General features: G+C 58.3%; 1 protein-coding gene across 1 annotated transcript in view; it reads left to right on the forward strand.

Moving 5' to 3' along the window:
* LOC136994870 (E3 ubiquitin-protein ligase TRIM39-like) overlaps window positions 1-14,605 on the forward strand; it is a 55,604-nt gene that overhangs the window by 21,648 nt on the left and 19,351 nt on the right. The window contains exons 23-39 of the mRNA XM_067314265.1: window positions 804-824; window positions 1,496-1,516; window positions 2,444-2,464; window positions 3,140-3,160; window positions 4,083-4,103; window positions 4,781-4,801; window positions 5,730-5,750; window positions 6,422-6,442; window positions 7,370-7,390; window positions 8,066-8,086; window positions 9,009-9,029; window positions 9,701-9,721; window positions 10,644-10,664; window positions 11,336-11,356; window positions 12,284-12,304; window positions 12,980-13,000; window positions 13,929-13,949. Coding sequence (XP_067170366.1) covers window positions 804-824; window positions 1,496-1,516; window positions 2,444-2,464; window positions 3,140-3,160; window positions 4,083-4,103; window positions 4,781-4,801; window positions 5,730-5,750; window positions 6,422-6,442; window positions 7,370-7,390; window positions 8,066-8,086; window positions 9,009-9,029; window positions 9,701-9,721; window positions 10,644-10,664; window positions 11,336-11,356; window positions 12,284-12,304; window positions 12,980-13,000; window positions 13,929-13,949 — 357 coding nt within the window. The remainder of the gene's footprint in view (window positions 1-803; window positions 825-1,495; window positions 1,517-2,443; window positions 2,465-3,139; window positions 3,161-4,082; window positions 4,104-4,780; window positions 4,802-5,729; window positions 5,751-6,421; window positions 6,443-7,369; window positions 7,391-8,065; window positions 8,087-9,008; window positions 9,030-9,700; window positions 9,722-10,643; window positions 10,665-11,335; window positions 11,357-12,283; window positions 12,305-12,979; window positions 13,001-13,928; window positions 13,950-14,605) is intronic.

Here is a 14,605-nt window from a genome sequence, read left to right on the forward strand (position 1 = left end):
GCGCAGCTGCTGGCCCTGTGCAGGCTGCCCAGCAGAGGTCTTCATCTTCATCTGGAGCCTGCCCGGCAGGCTTGCCTGAGGAACAGGAGCATGTGGAAGGGAGGTAGAGAGGGCCGGAAGGCAGAACTGGAATGAGGGGTGAGCGAAGGAAGGAAGGAAGGTGAGCAGAGCAGAGCAGAGCAGAGCAGAGCAGAGCAGAGGAGGAAGCGATAAGCAGGGCAAGAAGGAGGGAAGGAAGCCATTAAGGCTGAGTGGAAGGGAAGGGAAGGGTGGAGGTGTGGCAGGGCATCAGGGCTTGGGGAAGGACTTGCAGAAGGCAGGCTGGAGGGAGGGAGGGAAGGAAGGGTGGAAGGAAGTGTGGAAGGAAAGGACGAAGGAAGAATGAAAGGAAGGAAGGAAGCAAGCAAGCAAGCTAGGAACGACATGAAGGAAGGAGGGATTTGAAAAGGTTTTGTATGGATTGAAGGAAGGCAGGAGAAGAGGCTAGAAGGGGTCAAGACGGGAATGAGAGACAGGAGAAACTGAGAACGCGAGCACTCTGAATTCTCCTGTGAGCACCACTGAGCTCGTGTGGGCTCTCTGCCTCAGGTAGGGCATGCACAGCGCTGGCCTTTGTTTAGCTGTGTGAGCCCAGGTGCCAAGCGTCTTCCCAGGGCAGGGCTGCACAGCAGCACAGTGCTGCACTGGTTGCCGAAGGCTGCTGCCTTCTCCCAAGAATCAGAACCCGACCAGGGTACTCGCCCAGCGCTGTGTGCAATGCCTCCCCCTGCAGTTTGTAACGGCCCTTCTGCTTTCTTTTGCAGGGCAACTGCAAGCACAGGCAGGTGAGTGCTTCCTGGCGTGTGAGAGAGGCTCCTTGTTGCTGGCGGGGAAGGTGGGAATGGGGAGCGCTGTGTGTCCGTGGGGCCAGCCCTTCACCCGGGCGGCCAGGAAGGAAGCCTGCTGCTTGCCTCCCAAGGTGTCCCTTGCCCTCCTGCCCTCTGCTGCCGCGGCAGCCCTGGCAAGGTGGACTGAGCAGGCAGCAGGGGCTGGAAGCCATAAGAGCTGACATTCTTCAGAAGGCTCTCTTGCCAAAAGACTCACACCTCTCTCTCTCCTTTCCACTTCCCTTTGCCTTTCACAGACCGACTGCAGAAAGAACACAGTAAGTGGCCTTTCCTTTCTGATACTTCTTTGGCGACCATGAACTGCTGGGATGTCTTGGGGCACCTGCTGAGCTCAGGAAAGCCTCCTGGCCTCCCCCAGCTGTGCAGGGACACATCATGCTGTGATCATCAAGGCCCAGTAGAAAGGGAAGGCCATTACGTCAAAGGTTCTGCTTGGGCCCTAGGCTGAGAGGTTGCTCCTGGGGTCCCCGGGGTGCACAACGCGGACCGGGAAGAGAGCTGCAGCAAGGGGAAGGGAGAAGTCAGCAAAGGCCTGTGTGGGGAGACGTGGCGGGCTCTGAGGCGCAGCGCCTTGTCTTTGCTAAGTGCCTTTTCCCTTCCTTTTGTAGCTCAGGTGAAAGAAGAAAAAGGTAAGTGGTCTGCGCTGCCTGGGACGTGGTCCTTGTGGAGAGGTCCCGTGGCAAGAGGGAGGTGCTGGTGTCCAAAGCCCTGGGACTTCTTGGGGCAGGCAAGGAGCCCCTTGTTGTGAGCAGGAGCGCAGCTGCTGGCCCTGTGCAGGCTGCCCAGCGGAGGTCTTCATCTTCATCTGGAGCCTGCCCGGCAGGCTTGCCTGAGGAACAGGAGCATGTGGAAGGGAGGTAGAGAGGGCCGGAAGGCAGAACTGGAATGAGGGGTGAGCGAAGGAAGGAAGGAAGGTGAGCAGAGCAGAGCAGAGCAGAGCAGAGCAGAGGAGGAAGCGATAAGCAGGGCAAGAAGGAGGGAAGGAAGCCATTAAGGCTGAGTGGAAGGGAAGGGAAGGGTGGAGGTGTGGCAGGGCATCAGGGCTTGGGGAAGGACTTGCAGAAGGCAGGCTGGAGGGAGGGAGGGAAGGAAGGGTGGAAGGAAGTGTGGAAGGAAAGGACGAAGGAAGAATGAAAGGAAGGAAGGAAGCAAGCAAGCAAGCAAGCTAGGAACGACATGAAGGAAGGAGGGATTTAAAAAGGTTTTGTATGGATTGAAGGAAGGCAGGAGAAGAGGCTAGAAGGGGTCAAGACGGGAATGAGAGACAGGAGAAACTGAGAACGCGAGCACTCTGAATTCTCCTGTGAGCACCATTGAGCTCGTGTGGGCTCTCTGCCTCAGGTAGGGCATGCACAGCGCTGGCCTTTGTTTAGCTGTGTGAGCCCAGGTGCCAAGCGTCTTCCCAGGGCAGGGCTGCACAGCAGCACAGTGCTGCACTGGTTGCCGAAGGCTGCTGCCTTCTCCCAAGAATCAGAACCCGACCAGGGTACTCGCCCAGCGCTGTGTGCAATGCCTCCCCCTGCAGTTTGTAACGGCCCTTCTGCTTTCTTTTGCAGGGCAACTGCAAGCACAGGCAGGTGAGTGCTTCCTGGCGTGTGAGAGAGGCTCCTTGTTGCTGGCGGGGAAGGTGGGAATGGGGAGCGCTGTGTGTCCGTGGGGCCAGCCCTTCACCCGGGCGGCCAGGAAGGAAGCCTGCTGCTTGCCTCCCAAGGTGTCCCTTGCCCTCCTGCCCTCTGCTGCCGCGGCACTTCTGGCAAGGTGGACTGAGCAGGCAGCAGGGGCTGGAAGCCATAAGAGCTGACATTCTTCAGAAGGCTCTCTTGCCAGAAGACTCACACCTCTCTCTCTCTCTCCTTTCCACTTCCCTTTGCCTTTTACAGACCGACTGAAGAAAGAACACAGTAAGTGGCCTTTCCTTTCTGATACTTCTTTGGCGACCAGGAACTGCTGGGATGTCTTGGGGCACCTGCTGAGCTCAGGAAAGCCTCCTGGCCTCCCCCAGTTGTGCAGGGACACATCATGCTGTGATCATCAAGGCCCTGTAGAAAGGGAAGGCCATTACGTCAAAGGATCTGCTTGGGCCCTAGGCTGAGAGGTTGCTCCTGGGGTCCCCGGGGTGCACAACGCGGACCGGGAAGAGAGCTGCAGCAAGGGGAAGGGAGAAGTCAGCAAACGCCTGGGTGGGGAGACGTGGCGGGCTCTGAGGCGCAGCGCCTTGTCTTTGCTAAGTGCCTTTTCCCTTCCTTTTGTAGCTCAGGTGAAAGAAGAAAAAGGTAAGTGGTCTGCGCTGCCTGGGACGTGGTCCTTGTGGAGAGGTCCCGTGGCAAGAGGGAGGTGCTGGTGTCCAAAGCCCTGGGACTTCTTGGGGCAGGCAAGGAGCCCCTTGTTGTGAGCAGGAGCGCAGCTGCTGGCCCTGTGCAGGCTGCCCAGCAGAGGTCTTCATCTTCATCTGGAGCCTGCCCGGCAGGCTTGCCTGAGGAACAGGAGCATGTGGAAGGGAGGTAGAGAGGGCCGGAAGGCAGAACTGGAATGAGGGGTGAGCGAAGGAAGGAAGGAAGGTGAGCAGAGCAGAGCAGAGCAGAGCAGAGGAGGAAGCGATAAGCAGGGCAAGAAGGAGGGAAGGAAGCCATTAAGGCTGAGTGGAAGGGAAGGGAAGGGTGGAGGTGTGGCAGGGCATCAGGGCTTGGGGAAGGACTTGCAGAAGGCAGGCTGGAGGGAGGGAGGGAAGGAAGGGTGGAAGGAAGTGTGGAAGGAAAGGACGAAGGAAGAATGAAAGGAAGGAAGGAAGCAAGCAAGCAAGCAAGCTAGGAACGACATGAAGGAAGGAGGGATTTAAAAAGGTTTTGTATGGATTGAAGGAAGGCAGGAGAAGAGGCTAGAAGGGGTCAAGACGGGAATGAGAGACAGGAGAAACTGAGAACGCGAGCACTCTGAATTCTCCTGTGAGCACCATTGAGCTCGTGTGGGCTCTCTGCCTCAGGTAGGGCATGCACAGCGCTGGCCTTTGTTTAGCTGTGTGAGCCCAGGTGCCAAGCGTCTTCCCAGGGCAGGGCTGCACAGCAGCACAGTGCTGCACTGGTTGCCGAAGGCTGCTGCCTTCTCCCAAGAATCAGAACCCGACCAGGGTACTCGCCCAGCGCTGTGTGCAATGCCTCCCCCTGCAGTTTGTAACGGCCCTTCTGCTTTCTTTTGCAGGGCAACTGCAAGCACAGGCAGGTGAGTGCTTCCTGGCGTGTGAGAGAGGCTCCTTGTTGCTGGCGGGGAAGGTGGGAATGGGGAGCGCTGTGTGTCCGTGGGGCCAGCCCTTCACCCGGGCGGCCAGGAAGGAAGCCTGCTGCTTGCCTCCCAAGGTGTCCCTTGCCCTCCTGCCCTCTGCTGCCGCGGCAGCCCTGGCAAGGTGGACTGAGCAGGCAGCAGGGGCTGGAAGCCGTAAGAGCTGACATTCTTCAGAAGGCTCTCTTGCCAGAAGACTCACACCTCTCTCTCTCTCTCTCCTTTCCACTTCCCTTTGCCTTTTACAGACCGACTGAAGAAAGAACACAGTAAGTGGCCTTTCCTTTCTGATACTTCTTTGGCGACCAGGAACTGCTGGGATGTCTTGGGGCACCTGCTGAGCTCAGGAAAGCCTCCTGGCCTCCCCCAGTTGTGCAGGGACACATCATGCTGTGATCATCAAGGCCCAGTAGAAAGGGAAGGCCATTACGTCAAAGGATCTGCTTGGGCCCTAGGCTGAGAGGTTGCTCCTGGGGTCCCCGGGGTGCACAACGCGGACCGGGAAGAGAGCTGCAGCAAGGGAAAGGGAGAAGTCAGCAAACGCCTGGGTGGGGAGACGTGGCGGGCTCTGAGGCGCAGCGCCTTGTCTTTGCTAAGTGCCTTTTCCCTTCCTTTTGTAGCTCAGGTGAAAGAAGAAAAAGGTAAGTGGTCTGCGCTGCCTGGGACGTGGTCCTTGTGGAGAGGTCCCGTGGCAAGAGGGAGGTGCTGGTGTCCAAAGCCCTGGGACTTCTTGGGGCAGGCAAGGAGCCCCTTGTTGTGAGCAGGAGCGCAGCTGCTGGCCCTGTGCAGGCTGCCCAGCAGAGGTCTTCATCTTCATCTGGAGCCTGCCCGGCAGGCTTGCCTGAGGAACAGGAGCATGTGGAAGGGAGGTAGAGAGGGCCGGAAGGCAGAACTGGAATGAGGGGTGAGCGAAGGAAGGAAGGAAGGTGAGCAGAGCAGAGCAGAGCAGAGCAGAGCAGAGCAGAGGAGGAAGCGATAAGCAGGGCAAGAAGGAGGGAAGGAAGCCATTAAGGCTGAGTGGAAGGGAAGGGAAGGGTGGAGGTGTGGCAGGGCATCAGGGCTTGGGGAAGGACTTGCAGAAGGCAGGCTGGAGGGAGGGAGGGAAGGAAGGGTGGAAGGAAGTGTGGAAGGAAAGGACGAAGGAAGAATGAAAGGAAGGAAGGAAGCAAGCAAGCAAGCTAGGAACGACATGAAGGAAGGAGGGATTTGAAAAGGTTTTGTATGGATTGAAGGAAGGCAGGAGAAGAGGCTAGAAGGGGTCAAGACGGGAATGAGAGACAGGAGAAACTGAGAACGCGAGCACTCTGAATTCTCCTGTGAGCACCACTGAGCTCGTGTGGGCTCTCTGCCTCAGGTAGGGCATGCACAGCGCTGGCCTTTGTTTAGCTGTGTGAGCCCAGGTGCCAAGCGTCTTCCCAGGGCAGGGCTGCACAGCAGCACAGTGCTGCACTGGTTGCCGAAGGCTGCTGCCTTCTCCCAAGAATCAGAACCCGACCAGGGTACTCGCCCAGCGCTGTGTGCAATGCCTCCCCCTGCAGTTTGTAACGGCCCTTCTGCTTTCTTTTGCAGGGCAACTGCAAGCACAGGCAGGTGAGTGCTTCCTGGCATGTGAGAGAGGCTCCTTGTTGCTGGCGGGGAAGGTGGGAATGGGGAGCGCTGTGTGTCCGTGGGGCCAGCCCTTCACCCGGGCGGCCAGGAAGGAAGCCTGCTGCTTGCCTCCCAAGGTGTCCCTTGCCCTCCTGCCCTCTGCTGCCGCGGCAGCCCTGGCAAGGTGGACTGAGCAGGCAGCAGGGGCTGGAAGCCATAAGAGCTGACATTCTTCAGAAGGCTCTCTTGCCAAAAGACTCACACCTCTCTCTCTCCTTTCCACTTCCCTTTGCCTTTCACAGACCGACTGCAGAAAGAACACAGTAAGTGGCCTTTCCTTTCTGATACTTCTTTGGCGACCATGAACTGCTGGGATGTCTTGGGGCACCTGCTGAGCTCAGGAAAGCCTCCTGGCCTCCCCCAGCTGTGCAGGGACACATCATGCTGTGATCATCAAGGCCCAGTAGAAAGGGAAGGCCATTACGTCAAAGGTTCTGCTTGGGCCCTAGGCTGAGAGGTTGCTCCTGGGGTCCCCGGGGTGCACAACGCGGACCGGGAAGAGAGCTGCAGCAAGGGGAAGGGAGAAGTCAGCAAAGGCCTGTGTGGGGAGACGTGGCGGGCTCTGAGGCGCAGCGCCTTGTCTTTGCTAAGTGCCTTTTCCCTTCCTTTTGTAGCTCAGGTGAAAGAAGAAAAAGGTAAGTGGTCTGCGCTGCCTGGGACGTGGTCCTTGTGGAGAGGTCCCGTGGCAAGAGGGAGGTGCTGGTGTCCAAAGCCCTGGGACTTCTTGGGGCAGGCAAGGAGCCCCTTGTTGTGAGCAGGAGCGCAGCTGCTGGCCCTGTGCAGGCTGCCCAGCGGAGGTCTTCATCTTCATCTGGAGCCTGCCCGGCAGGCTTGCCTGAGGAACAGGAGCATGTGGAAGGGAGGTAGAGAGGGCCGGAAGGCAGAACTGGAATGAGGGGTGAGCGAAGGAAGGAAGGAAGGTGAGCAGAGCAGAGCAGAGCAGAGCAGAGCAGAGGAGGAAGCGATAAGCAGGGCAAGAAGGAGGGAAGGAAGCCATTAAGGCTGAGTGGAAGGGAAGGGAAGGGTGGAGGTGTGGCAGGGCATCAGGGCTTGGGGAAGGACTTGCAGAAGGCAGGCTGGAGGGAGGGAGGGAAGGAAGGGTGGAAGGAAGTGTGGAAGGAAAGGACGAAGGAAGAATGAAAGGAAGGAAGGAAGCAAGCAAGCAAGCAAGCTAGGAACGACATGAAGGAAGGAGGGATTTAAAAAGGTTTTGTATGGATTGAAGGAAGGCAGGAGAAGAGGCTAGAAGGGGTCAAGACGGGAATGAGAGACAGGAGAAACTGAGAACGCGAGCACTCTGAATTCTCCTGTGAGCACCATTGAGCTCGTGTGGGCTCTCTGCCTCAGGTAGGGCATGCACAGCGCTGGCCTTTGTTTAGCTGTGTGAGCCCAGGTGCCAAGCGTCTTCCCAGGGCAGGGCTGCACAGCAGCACAGTGCTGCACTGGTTGCCGAAGGCTGCTGCCTTCTCCCAAGAATCAGAACCCGACCAGGGTACTCGCCCAGCGCTGTGTGCAATGCCTCCCCCTGCAGTTTGTAACGGCCCTTCTGCTTTCTTTTGCAGGGCAACTGCAAGCACAGGCAGGTGAGTGCTTCCTGGCGTGTGAGAGAGGCTCCTTGTTGCTGGCGGGGAAGGTGGGAATGGGGAGCGCTGTGTGTCCGTGGGGCCAGCCCTTCACCCGGGCGGCCAGGAAGGAAGCCTGCTGCTTGCCTCCCAAGGTGTCCCTTGCCCTCCTGCCCTCTGCTGCCGCGGCACTTTTGGCAAGGTGGACTGAGCAGGCAGCAGGGGCTGGAAGCCATAAGAGCTGACATTCTTCAGAAGGCTCTCTTGCCAGAAGACTCACACCTCTCTCTCTCTCTCCTTTCCACTTCCCTTTGCCTTTTACAGACCGACTGAAGAAAGAACACAGTAAGTGGCCTTTCCTTTCTGATACTTCTTTGGCGACCAGGAACTGCTGGGATGTCTTGGGGCACCTGCTGAGCTCAGGAAAGCCTCCTGGCCTCCCCCAGTTGTGCAGGGACACATCATGCTGTGATCATCAAGGCCCTGTAGAAAGGGAAGGCCATTACGTCAAAGGATCTGCTTGGGCCCTAGGCTGAGAGGTTGCTCCTGGGGTCCCCGGGGTGCACAACGCGGACCGGGAAGAGAGCTGCAGCAAGGGGAAGGGAGAAGTCAGCAAACGCCTGGGTGGGGAGACGTGGCGGGCTCTGAGGCGCAGCGCCTTGTCTTTGCTAAGTGCCTTTTCCCTTCCTTTTGTAGCTCAGGTGAAAGAAGAAAAAGGTAAGTGGTCTGCGCTGCCTGGGACGTGGTCCTTGTGGAGAGGTCCCGTGGCAAGAGGGAGGTGCTGGTGTCCAAAGCCCTGGGACTTCTTGGGGCAGGCAAGGAGCCCCTTGTTGTGAGCAGGAGCGCAGCTGCTGGCCCTGTGCAGGCTGCCCAGCAGAGGTCTTCATCTTCATCTGGAGCCTGCCCGGCAGGCTTGCCTGAGGAACAGGAGCATGTGGAAGGGAGGTAGAGAGGGCCGGAAGGCAGAACTGGAATGAGGGGTGAGCGAAGGAAGGAAGGAAGGTGAGCAGAGCAGAGCAGAGCAGAGCAGAGGAGGAAGCGATAAGCAGGGCAAGAAGGAGGGAAGGAAGCCATTAAGGCTGAGTGGAAGGGAAGGGAAGGGTGGAGGTGTGGCAGGGCATCAGGGCTTGGGGAAGGACTTGCAGAAGGCAGGCTGGAGGGAGGGAGGGAAGGAAGGGTGGAAGGAAGTGTGGAAGGAAAGGACGAAGGAAGAATGAAAGGAAGGAAGGAAGCAAGCAAGCAAGCAAGCTAGGAACGACATGAAGGAAGGAGGGATTTAAAAAGGTTTTGTATGGATTGAAGGAAGGCAGGAGAAGAGGCTAGAAGGGGTCAAGACGGGAATGAGAGACAGGAGAAACTGAGAACGCGAGCACTCTGAATTCTCCTGTGAGCACCATTGAGCTCGTGTGGGCTCTCTGCCTCAGGTAGGGCATGCACAGCGCTGGCCTTTGTTTAGCTGTGTGAGCCCAGGTGCCAAGCGTCTTCCCAGGGCAGGGCTGCACAGCAGCACAGTGCTGCACTGGTTGCCGAAGGCTGCTGCCTTCTCCCAAGAATCAGAACCCGACCAGGGTACTCGCCCAGCGCTGTGTGCAATGCCTCCCCCTGCAGTTTGTAACGGCCCTTCTGCTTTCTTTTGCAGGGCAACTGCAAGCACAGGCAGGTGAGTGCTTCCTGGCGTGTGAGAGAGGCTCCTTGTTGCTGGCGGGGAAGGTGGGAATGGGGAGCGCTGTGTGTCCGTGGGGCCAGCCCTTCACCCGGGCGGCCAGGAAGGAAGCCTGCTGCTTGCCTCCCAAGGTGTCCCTTGCCCTCCTGCCCTCTGCTGCCGCGGCACTTCTGGCAAGGTGGACTGAGCAGGCAGCAGGGGCTGGAAGCCGTAAGAGCTGACATTCTTCAGAAGGCTCTCTTGCCAGAAGACTCACACCTCTCTCTCTCCTTTCCACTTCCCTTTGCCTTTTACAGACCGACTGCAGAAAGAACACAGTAAGTGGCCTTTCCTTTCTGATACTTCTTTGGCGACCATGAACTGCTGGGATGTCTTGGGGCACCTGCTGAGCTCAGGAAAGCCTCCTGGCCTCCCCCAGCTGTGCAGGGACACATCATGCTGTGATCATCAAGGCCCTGTAGAAAGGGAAGGCCATTACGTCAAAGGATCTGCTTGGGCCCTAGGCTGAGAGGTTGCTCCTGGGGTCCCCGGGGTGCACAACGCAGACCGGGAAGAGAGCTGCAGCAAGGGAAAGGGAGAAGTCAGCAAACGCCTGGGTGGGGAGACGTGGCGGGCTCTGAGGCGCAGTGCCTTGTCTTTGCTAAGTGCCTTTTCCCTTCCTTTTGTAGCTCAGGGGAAAGAAGAAAAGGGTAAGTGGTCTGCGCTGCCTGGGACGTGGTCCTTGTGGAGAGGTCCCGTGGCAAGAGGGAGGTGCTGGTGTCCAAAGCCCTGGGTCTTCTTGGGGCAGGCAAGGAGCCCCTTGTTGTGAGCAGGAGCGCAGCTGCTGGCCCTGTGCAGGCTGCCCAGCGGAGGTCTTCATCTTCATCTGGAGCCTGCCCGGCAGGCTTGCCTGAGGAACAGGAGCATGTGGAAGGGAGGTAGAGAGGGCCGGAAGGCAGAACTGGAATGAGGGGTGAGCGAAGGAAGGAAGGAAGGTGAGCAGAGCAGAGCAGAGCAGAGCAGAGGAGGAAGCGATAAGCAGGGCAAGAAGGAGGGAAGGAAGCCATTAAGGCTGAGTGGAAGGGAAGGGAAGGGTGGAGGTGTGGCAGGGCATCAGGGCTTGGGGAAGGACTTGCAGAAGGCAGGCTGGAGGGAGGGAGGGAAGGAAGGGTGGAAGGAAGTGTGGAAGGAAAGGACGAAGGAAGAATGAAAGGAAGGAAGGAAGGAAGCAAGCAAGCAAGCTAGGAACGACATGAAGGAAGGAGGGATTTGAAAAGGTTTTGTATGGATTGAAGGAAGGCAGGAGAAGAGGCTAGAAGGGGTCAAGACGGGAATGAGAGACAGGAGAAACTGAGAACGCGAGCACTCTGAATTCTCCTGTGAGCACCACTGAGCTCGTGTGGGCTCTCTGCCTCAGGTAGGGCATGCACAGCGCTGGCCTTTGTTTAGCTGTGTGAGCCCAGGTGCCAAGCGTCTTCCCAGGGCAGGGCTGCACAGCAGCACAGTGCTGCACTGGTTGCCGAAGGCTGCTGCCTTCTCCCAAGAATCAGAACCCGACCAGGGTACTCGCCCAGCGCTGTGTGCAATGCCTCCCCCTGCAGTTTGTAACGGCCCTTCTGCTTTCTTTTGCAGGGCAACTGCAAGCACAGGCAGGTGAGTGCTTCCTGGCGTGTGAGAGAGGCTCCTTGTTGCTGGCGGGGAAGGTGGGAATGGGGAGCGCTGTGTGTCCGTGGGGCCAGCCCTTCACCCGGGCGGCCAGGAAGGAAGCCTGCTGCTTGCCTCCCAAGGTGTCCCTTGCCCTCCTGCCCTCTGCTGCCGCGGCAGCCCTGGCAAGGTGGACTGAGCAGGCAGCAGGGGCTGGAAGCCATAAGAGCTGACATTCTTCAGAAGGCTCTCTTGCCAAAAGACTCACACCTCTCTCTCTCCTTTCCACTTCCCTTTGCCTTTCACAGACCGACTGCAGAAAGAACACAGTAAGTGGCCTTTCCTTTCTGATACTTCTTTGGCGACCATGAACTGCTGGGATGTCTTGGGGCACCTGCTGAGCTCAGGAAAGCCTCCTGGCCTCCCCCAGCTGTGCAGGGACACATCATGCTGTGATCATCAAGGCCCAGTAGAAAGGGAAGGCCATTACGTCAAAGGTTCTGCTTGGGCCCTAGGCTGAGAGGTTGCTCCTGGGGTCCCCGGGGTGCACAACGCGGACCGGGAAGAGAGCTGCAGCAAGGGGAAGGGAGAAGTCAGCAAACGCCTGGGTGGGGAGACGTGGCGGGCTCTGAGGCGCAGCGCCTTGTCTTTGCTAAGTGCCTTTTCCCTTCCTTTTGTAGCTCAGGGGAAAGAAGAAAAGGGTAAGTGGTCTGCGCTGCCTGGGACGTGGTCCTTGTGGAGAGGTCCCGTGGCAAGAGGGAGGTGCTGGTGTCCAAAGCCCTGGGACTTCTTGGGGCAGGCAAGGAGCCCCTTGTTGTGAGCAGGAGCGCAGCTGCTGGCCCTGTGCAGGCTGCCCAGCGGAGGTCTTCATCTTCATCTGGAGCCTGCCCGGCAGGCTTGCCTGAGGAACAGGAGCATGTGGAAGGGAGGTAGAGAGGGCCGGAAGGCAGAACTGGAATGAGGGGTGAGCGAAGGAAGGAAGGAAGGTGAGCAGAGCAGAGCAGAGCAGAGCAGAGCAGAGGAGGAAGCGATAAGCAGGGCAAGAAGGAGGGAAGGAAGCCATTAAGGCTGAGTGGAAGGGAAGGGAAGGGTGGAGGTGTGGCAGGGCATCAGGGCTTGGGGAAGGACTTGCAGAAGGCAGGCTGGAGGGAGGGAGGGAAGGAAGGGTGGAAGGAAGTGTGGAAGGAAAGGACGAAGGAAGAATGAAAGGAAGGAAGCAAGCAAGCAAGCAAGCAAGCTAGGAACGACATGAAGGAAGGAGGGATTTAAAAAGGTTTTGTATGGATTGAAGGAAGGCAGGAGAAGAGGCTAGAAGGGGTCAAGACGGGAATGAGAGACAGGAGAAACTGAGAACGCGAGCACTCTGAATTCTCCTGTGAGCACCATTGAGCTCGTGTGGGCTCTCTGCCTCAGGTAGGGCATGCACAGCGCTGGCCTTTGTTTAGCTGTGTGAGCCCAGGTGCCAAGCGTCTTCCCAGGGCAGGGCTGCACAGCAGCACAGTGCTGCACTGGTTGCCGAAGGCTGCTGCCTTCTCCCAAGAATCAGAACCCGACCAGGGTACTCGCCCAGCGCTGTGTGCAATGCCTCCCCCTGCAGTTTGTAACGGCCCTTCTGCTTTCTTTTGCAGGGCAACTGCAAGCACAGGCAGGTGAGTGCTTCCTGGCGTGTGAGAGAGGCTCCTTGTTGCTGGCGGGGAAGGTGGGAATGGGGAGCGCTGTGTGTCCGTGGGGCCAGCCCTTCACCCGGGCGGCCAGGAAGGAAGCCTGCTGCTTGCCTCCCAAGGTGTCCCTTGCCCTCCTGCCCTCTGCTGCCGCGGCACTTCTGGCAAGGTGGACTGAGCAGGCAGCAGGGGCTGGAAGCCATAAGAGCTGACATTCTTCAGAAGGCTCTCTTGCCAGAAGACTCACACCTCTCTCTCTCTCTCCTTTCCACTTCCCTTTGCCTTTTACAGACCGACTGAAGAAAGAACACAGTAAGTGGCCTTTCCTTTCTGATACTTCTTTGGCGACCAGGAACTGCTGGGATGTCTTGGGGCACCTGCTGAGCTCAGGAAAGCCTCCTGGCCTCCCCCAGTTGTGCAGGGACACATCATGCTGTGATCATCAAGGCCCTGTAGAAAGGGAAGGCCATTACGTCAAAGGATCTGCTTGGGCCCTAGGCTGAGAGGTTGCTCCTGGGGTCCCCGGGGTGCACAACGCGGACCGGGAAGAGAGCTGCAGCAAGGGGAAGGGAGAAGTCAGCAAACGCCTGGGTGGGGAGACGTGGCGGGCTCTGAGGCGCAGCGCCTTGTCTTTGCTAAGTGCCTTTTCCCTTCCTTTTGTAGCTCAGGTGAAAGAAGAAAAAGGTAAGTGGTCTGCGCTGCCTGGGACGTGGTCCTTGTGGAGAGGTCCCGTGGCAAGAGGGAGGTGCTGGTGTCCAAAGCCCTGGGACTTCTTGGGGCAGGCAAGGAGCCCCTTGTTGTGAGCAGGAGCGCAGCTGCTGGCCCTGTGCAGGCTGCCCAGCAGAGGTCTTCATCTTCATCTGGAGCCTGCCCGGCAGGCTTGCCTGAGGAACAGGAGCATGTGGAAGGGAGGTAGAGAGGGCCGGAAGGCAGAACTGGAATGAGGGGTGAGCGAAGGAAGGAAGGAAGGTGAGCAGAGCAGAGCAGAGCAGAGCAGAGCAGAGCAGAGGAGGAAGCGATAAGCAGGGCAAGAAGGAGGGAAGGAAGCCATTAAGGCTGAGTGGAAGGGAAGGGAAGGGTGGAGGTGTGGCAGGGCATCAGGGCTTGGGGAAGGACTTGCAGAAGGCAGGCTGGAGGGAGGGAGGGAAGGAAGGGTGGAAGGAAGTGTGGAAGGAAAGGACGAAGGAAGAATGAAAGGAAGGAAGGAAGCAAGCAAGCAAGCTAGGAACGACATGAAGGAAGGAGGGATTTGAAAAGGTTTTGTATGGATTGAAGGAAGGCAGGAGAAGAGGCTAGAAGGGGTCAAGACGGGAATGAGAGACAAGAGAAACTGAGAACGGGAGCACTCTGAATTCTCCTGTGAACACCACTGAGCTCGTGTGGGCTCTCTGCCTCAGGTAGGGCATGCACAGCGCTGGCCTTTGTTTAGCTGTGTGAGCCCAGGTGCCAAGCGTCTTCCCAGGGCAGGGCTGCACAGCAGCACAGTGCTGCACTGGTTGCCGAAGGCTGCTGCCTTCTCCCAAGAATCAGAACCTGACCAGGGTACTCGCCCAGCGCTGTGTGCAATGCCTCCCCCTGCAGTTTGCAATGGCCCTTCTGCTTTCTTTTGCAGGGCAACTGCAAGCACAGCTAGGTGAGTGCCTCCTGGCGTGTGAGAGAGGCTCCTTGTTGCTGGCGGGGAAGGTGGGAATGGGGAGCGCTGTGTGTCCGTGGGGCCAGCCCTTCACCCGGGCGGCCAGGAAGGAAGCCTGCTGCTTGCCTCCCAAGGTGTCCCTTGCCCTCCTGCCCTCTGCTGCCGCGGCAGCCCTGGCAAGGTGGACTGAGCAGGCAGCAGGGGCTGGAAGCCATAAGAGCTGACATTCTTCAGAAGGCTCTCTTGCCAGAAGACTCACACCTCTCTCTCTCCTTTCCACTTCCCTTTGCCTTTCACAGACCGACTGCAGAAAGAACACAGTAAGTGGCCTTTCCTTTCTGATACTTCTTTGGCGACCAGGAACTGCTGGGATGTCTTGGGGCACCTGCTGAGCTCAGGAAAGCCTCCTGGCCTCCCCCAGTTGTGCAGGGACACATCATGCTGTGATCATCAAGGCCCTGTAGAAAGGGAAGGCCATTACGTCAAAGGATCTGCTTGGGCCCTAGGCTGAGAGGTTGCTCCTGGGGTCCCCGGGGTGCACAACGCGGACCGGGAAGAGAGCTGCAGCAAGGGAAAGGGAGAAGTCAGCAAACGCCTGGGTGGGGAGACGTGGCGGGCTCTGAGGCGCAGCGCCTTGTCTTTGCTAAGTGCCTTTT

This window comes from Apteryx mantelli, chromosome 34 (genome assembly GCF_036417845.1).
Source record: "Apteryx mantelli isolate bAptMan1 chromosome 34, bAptMan1.hap1, whole genome shotgun sequence".
Lineage (NCBI taxonomy): Eukaryota > Metazoa > Chordata > Aves > Apterygiformes > Apterygidae > Apteryx > Apteryx mantelli.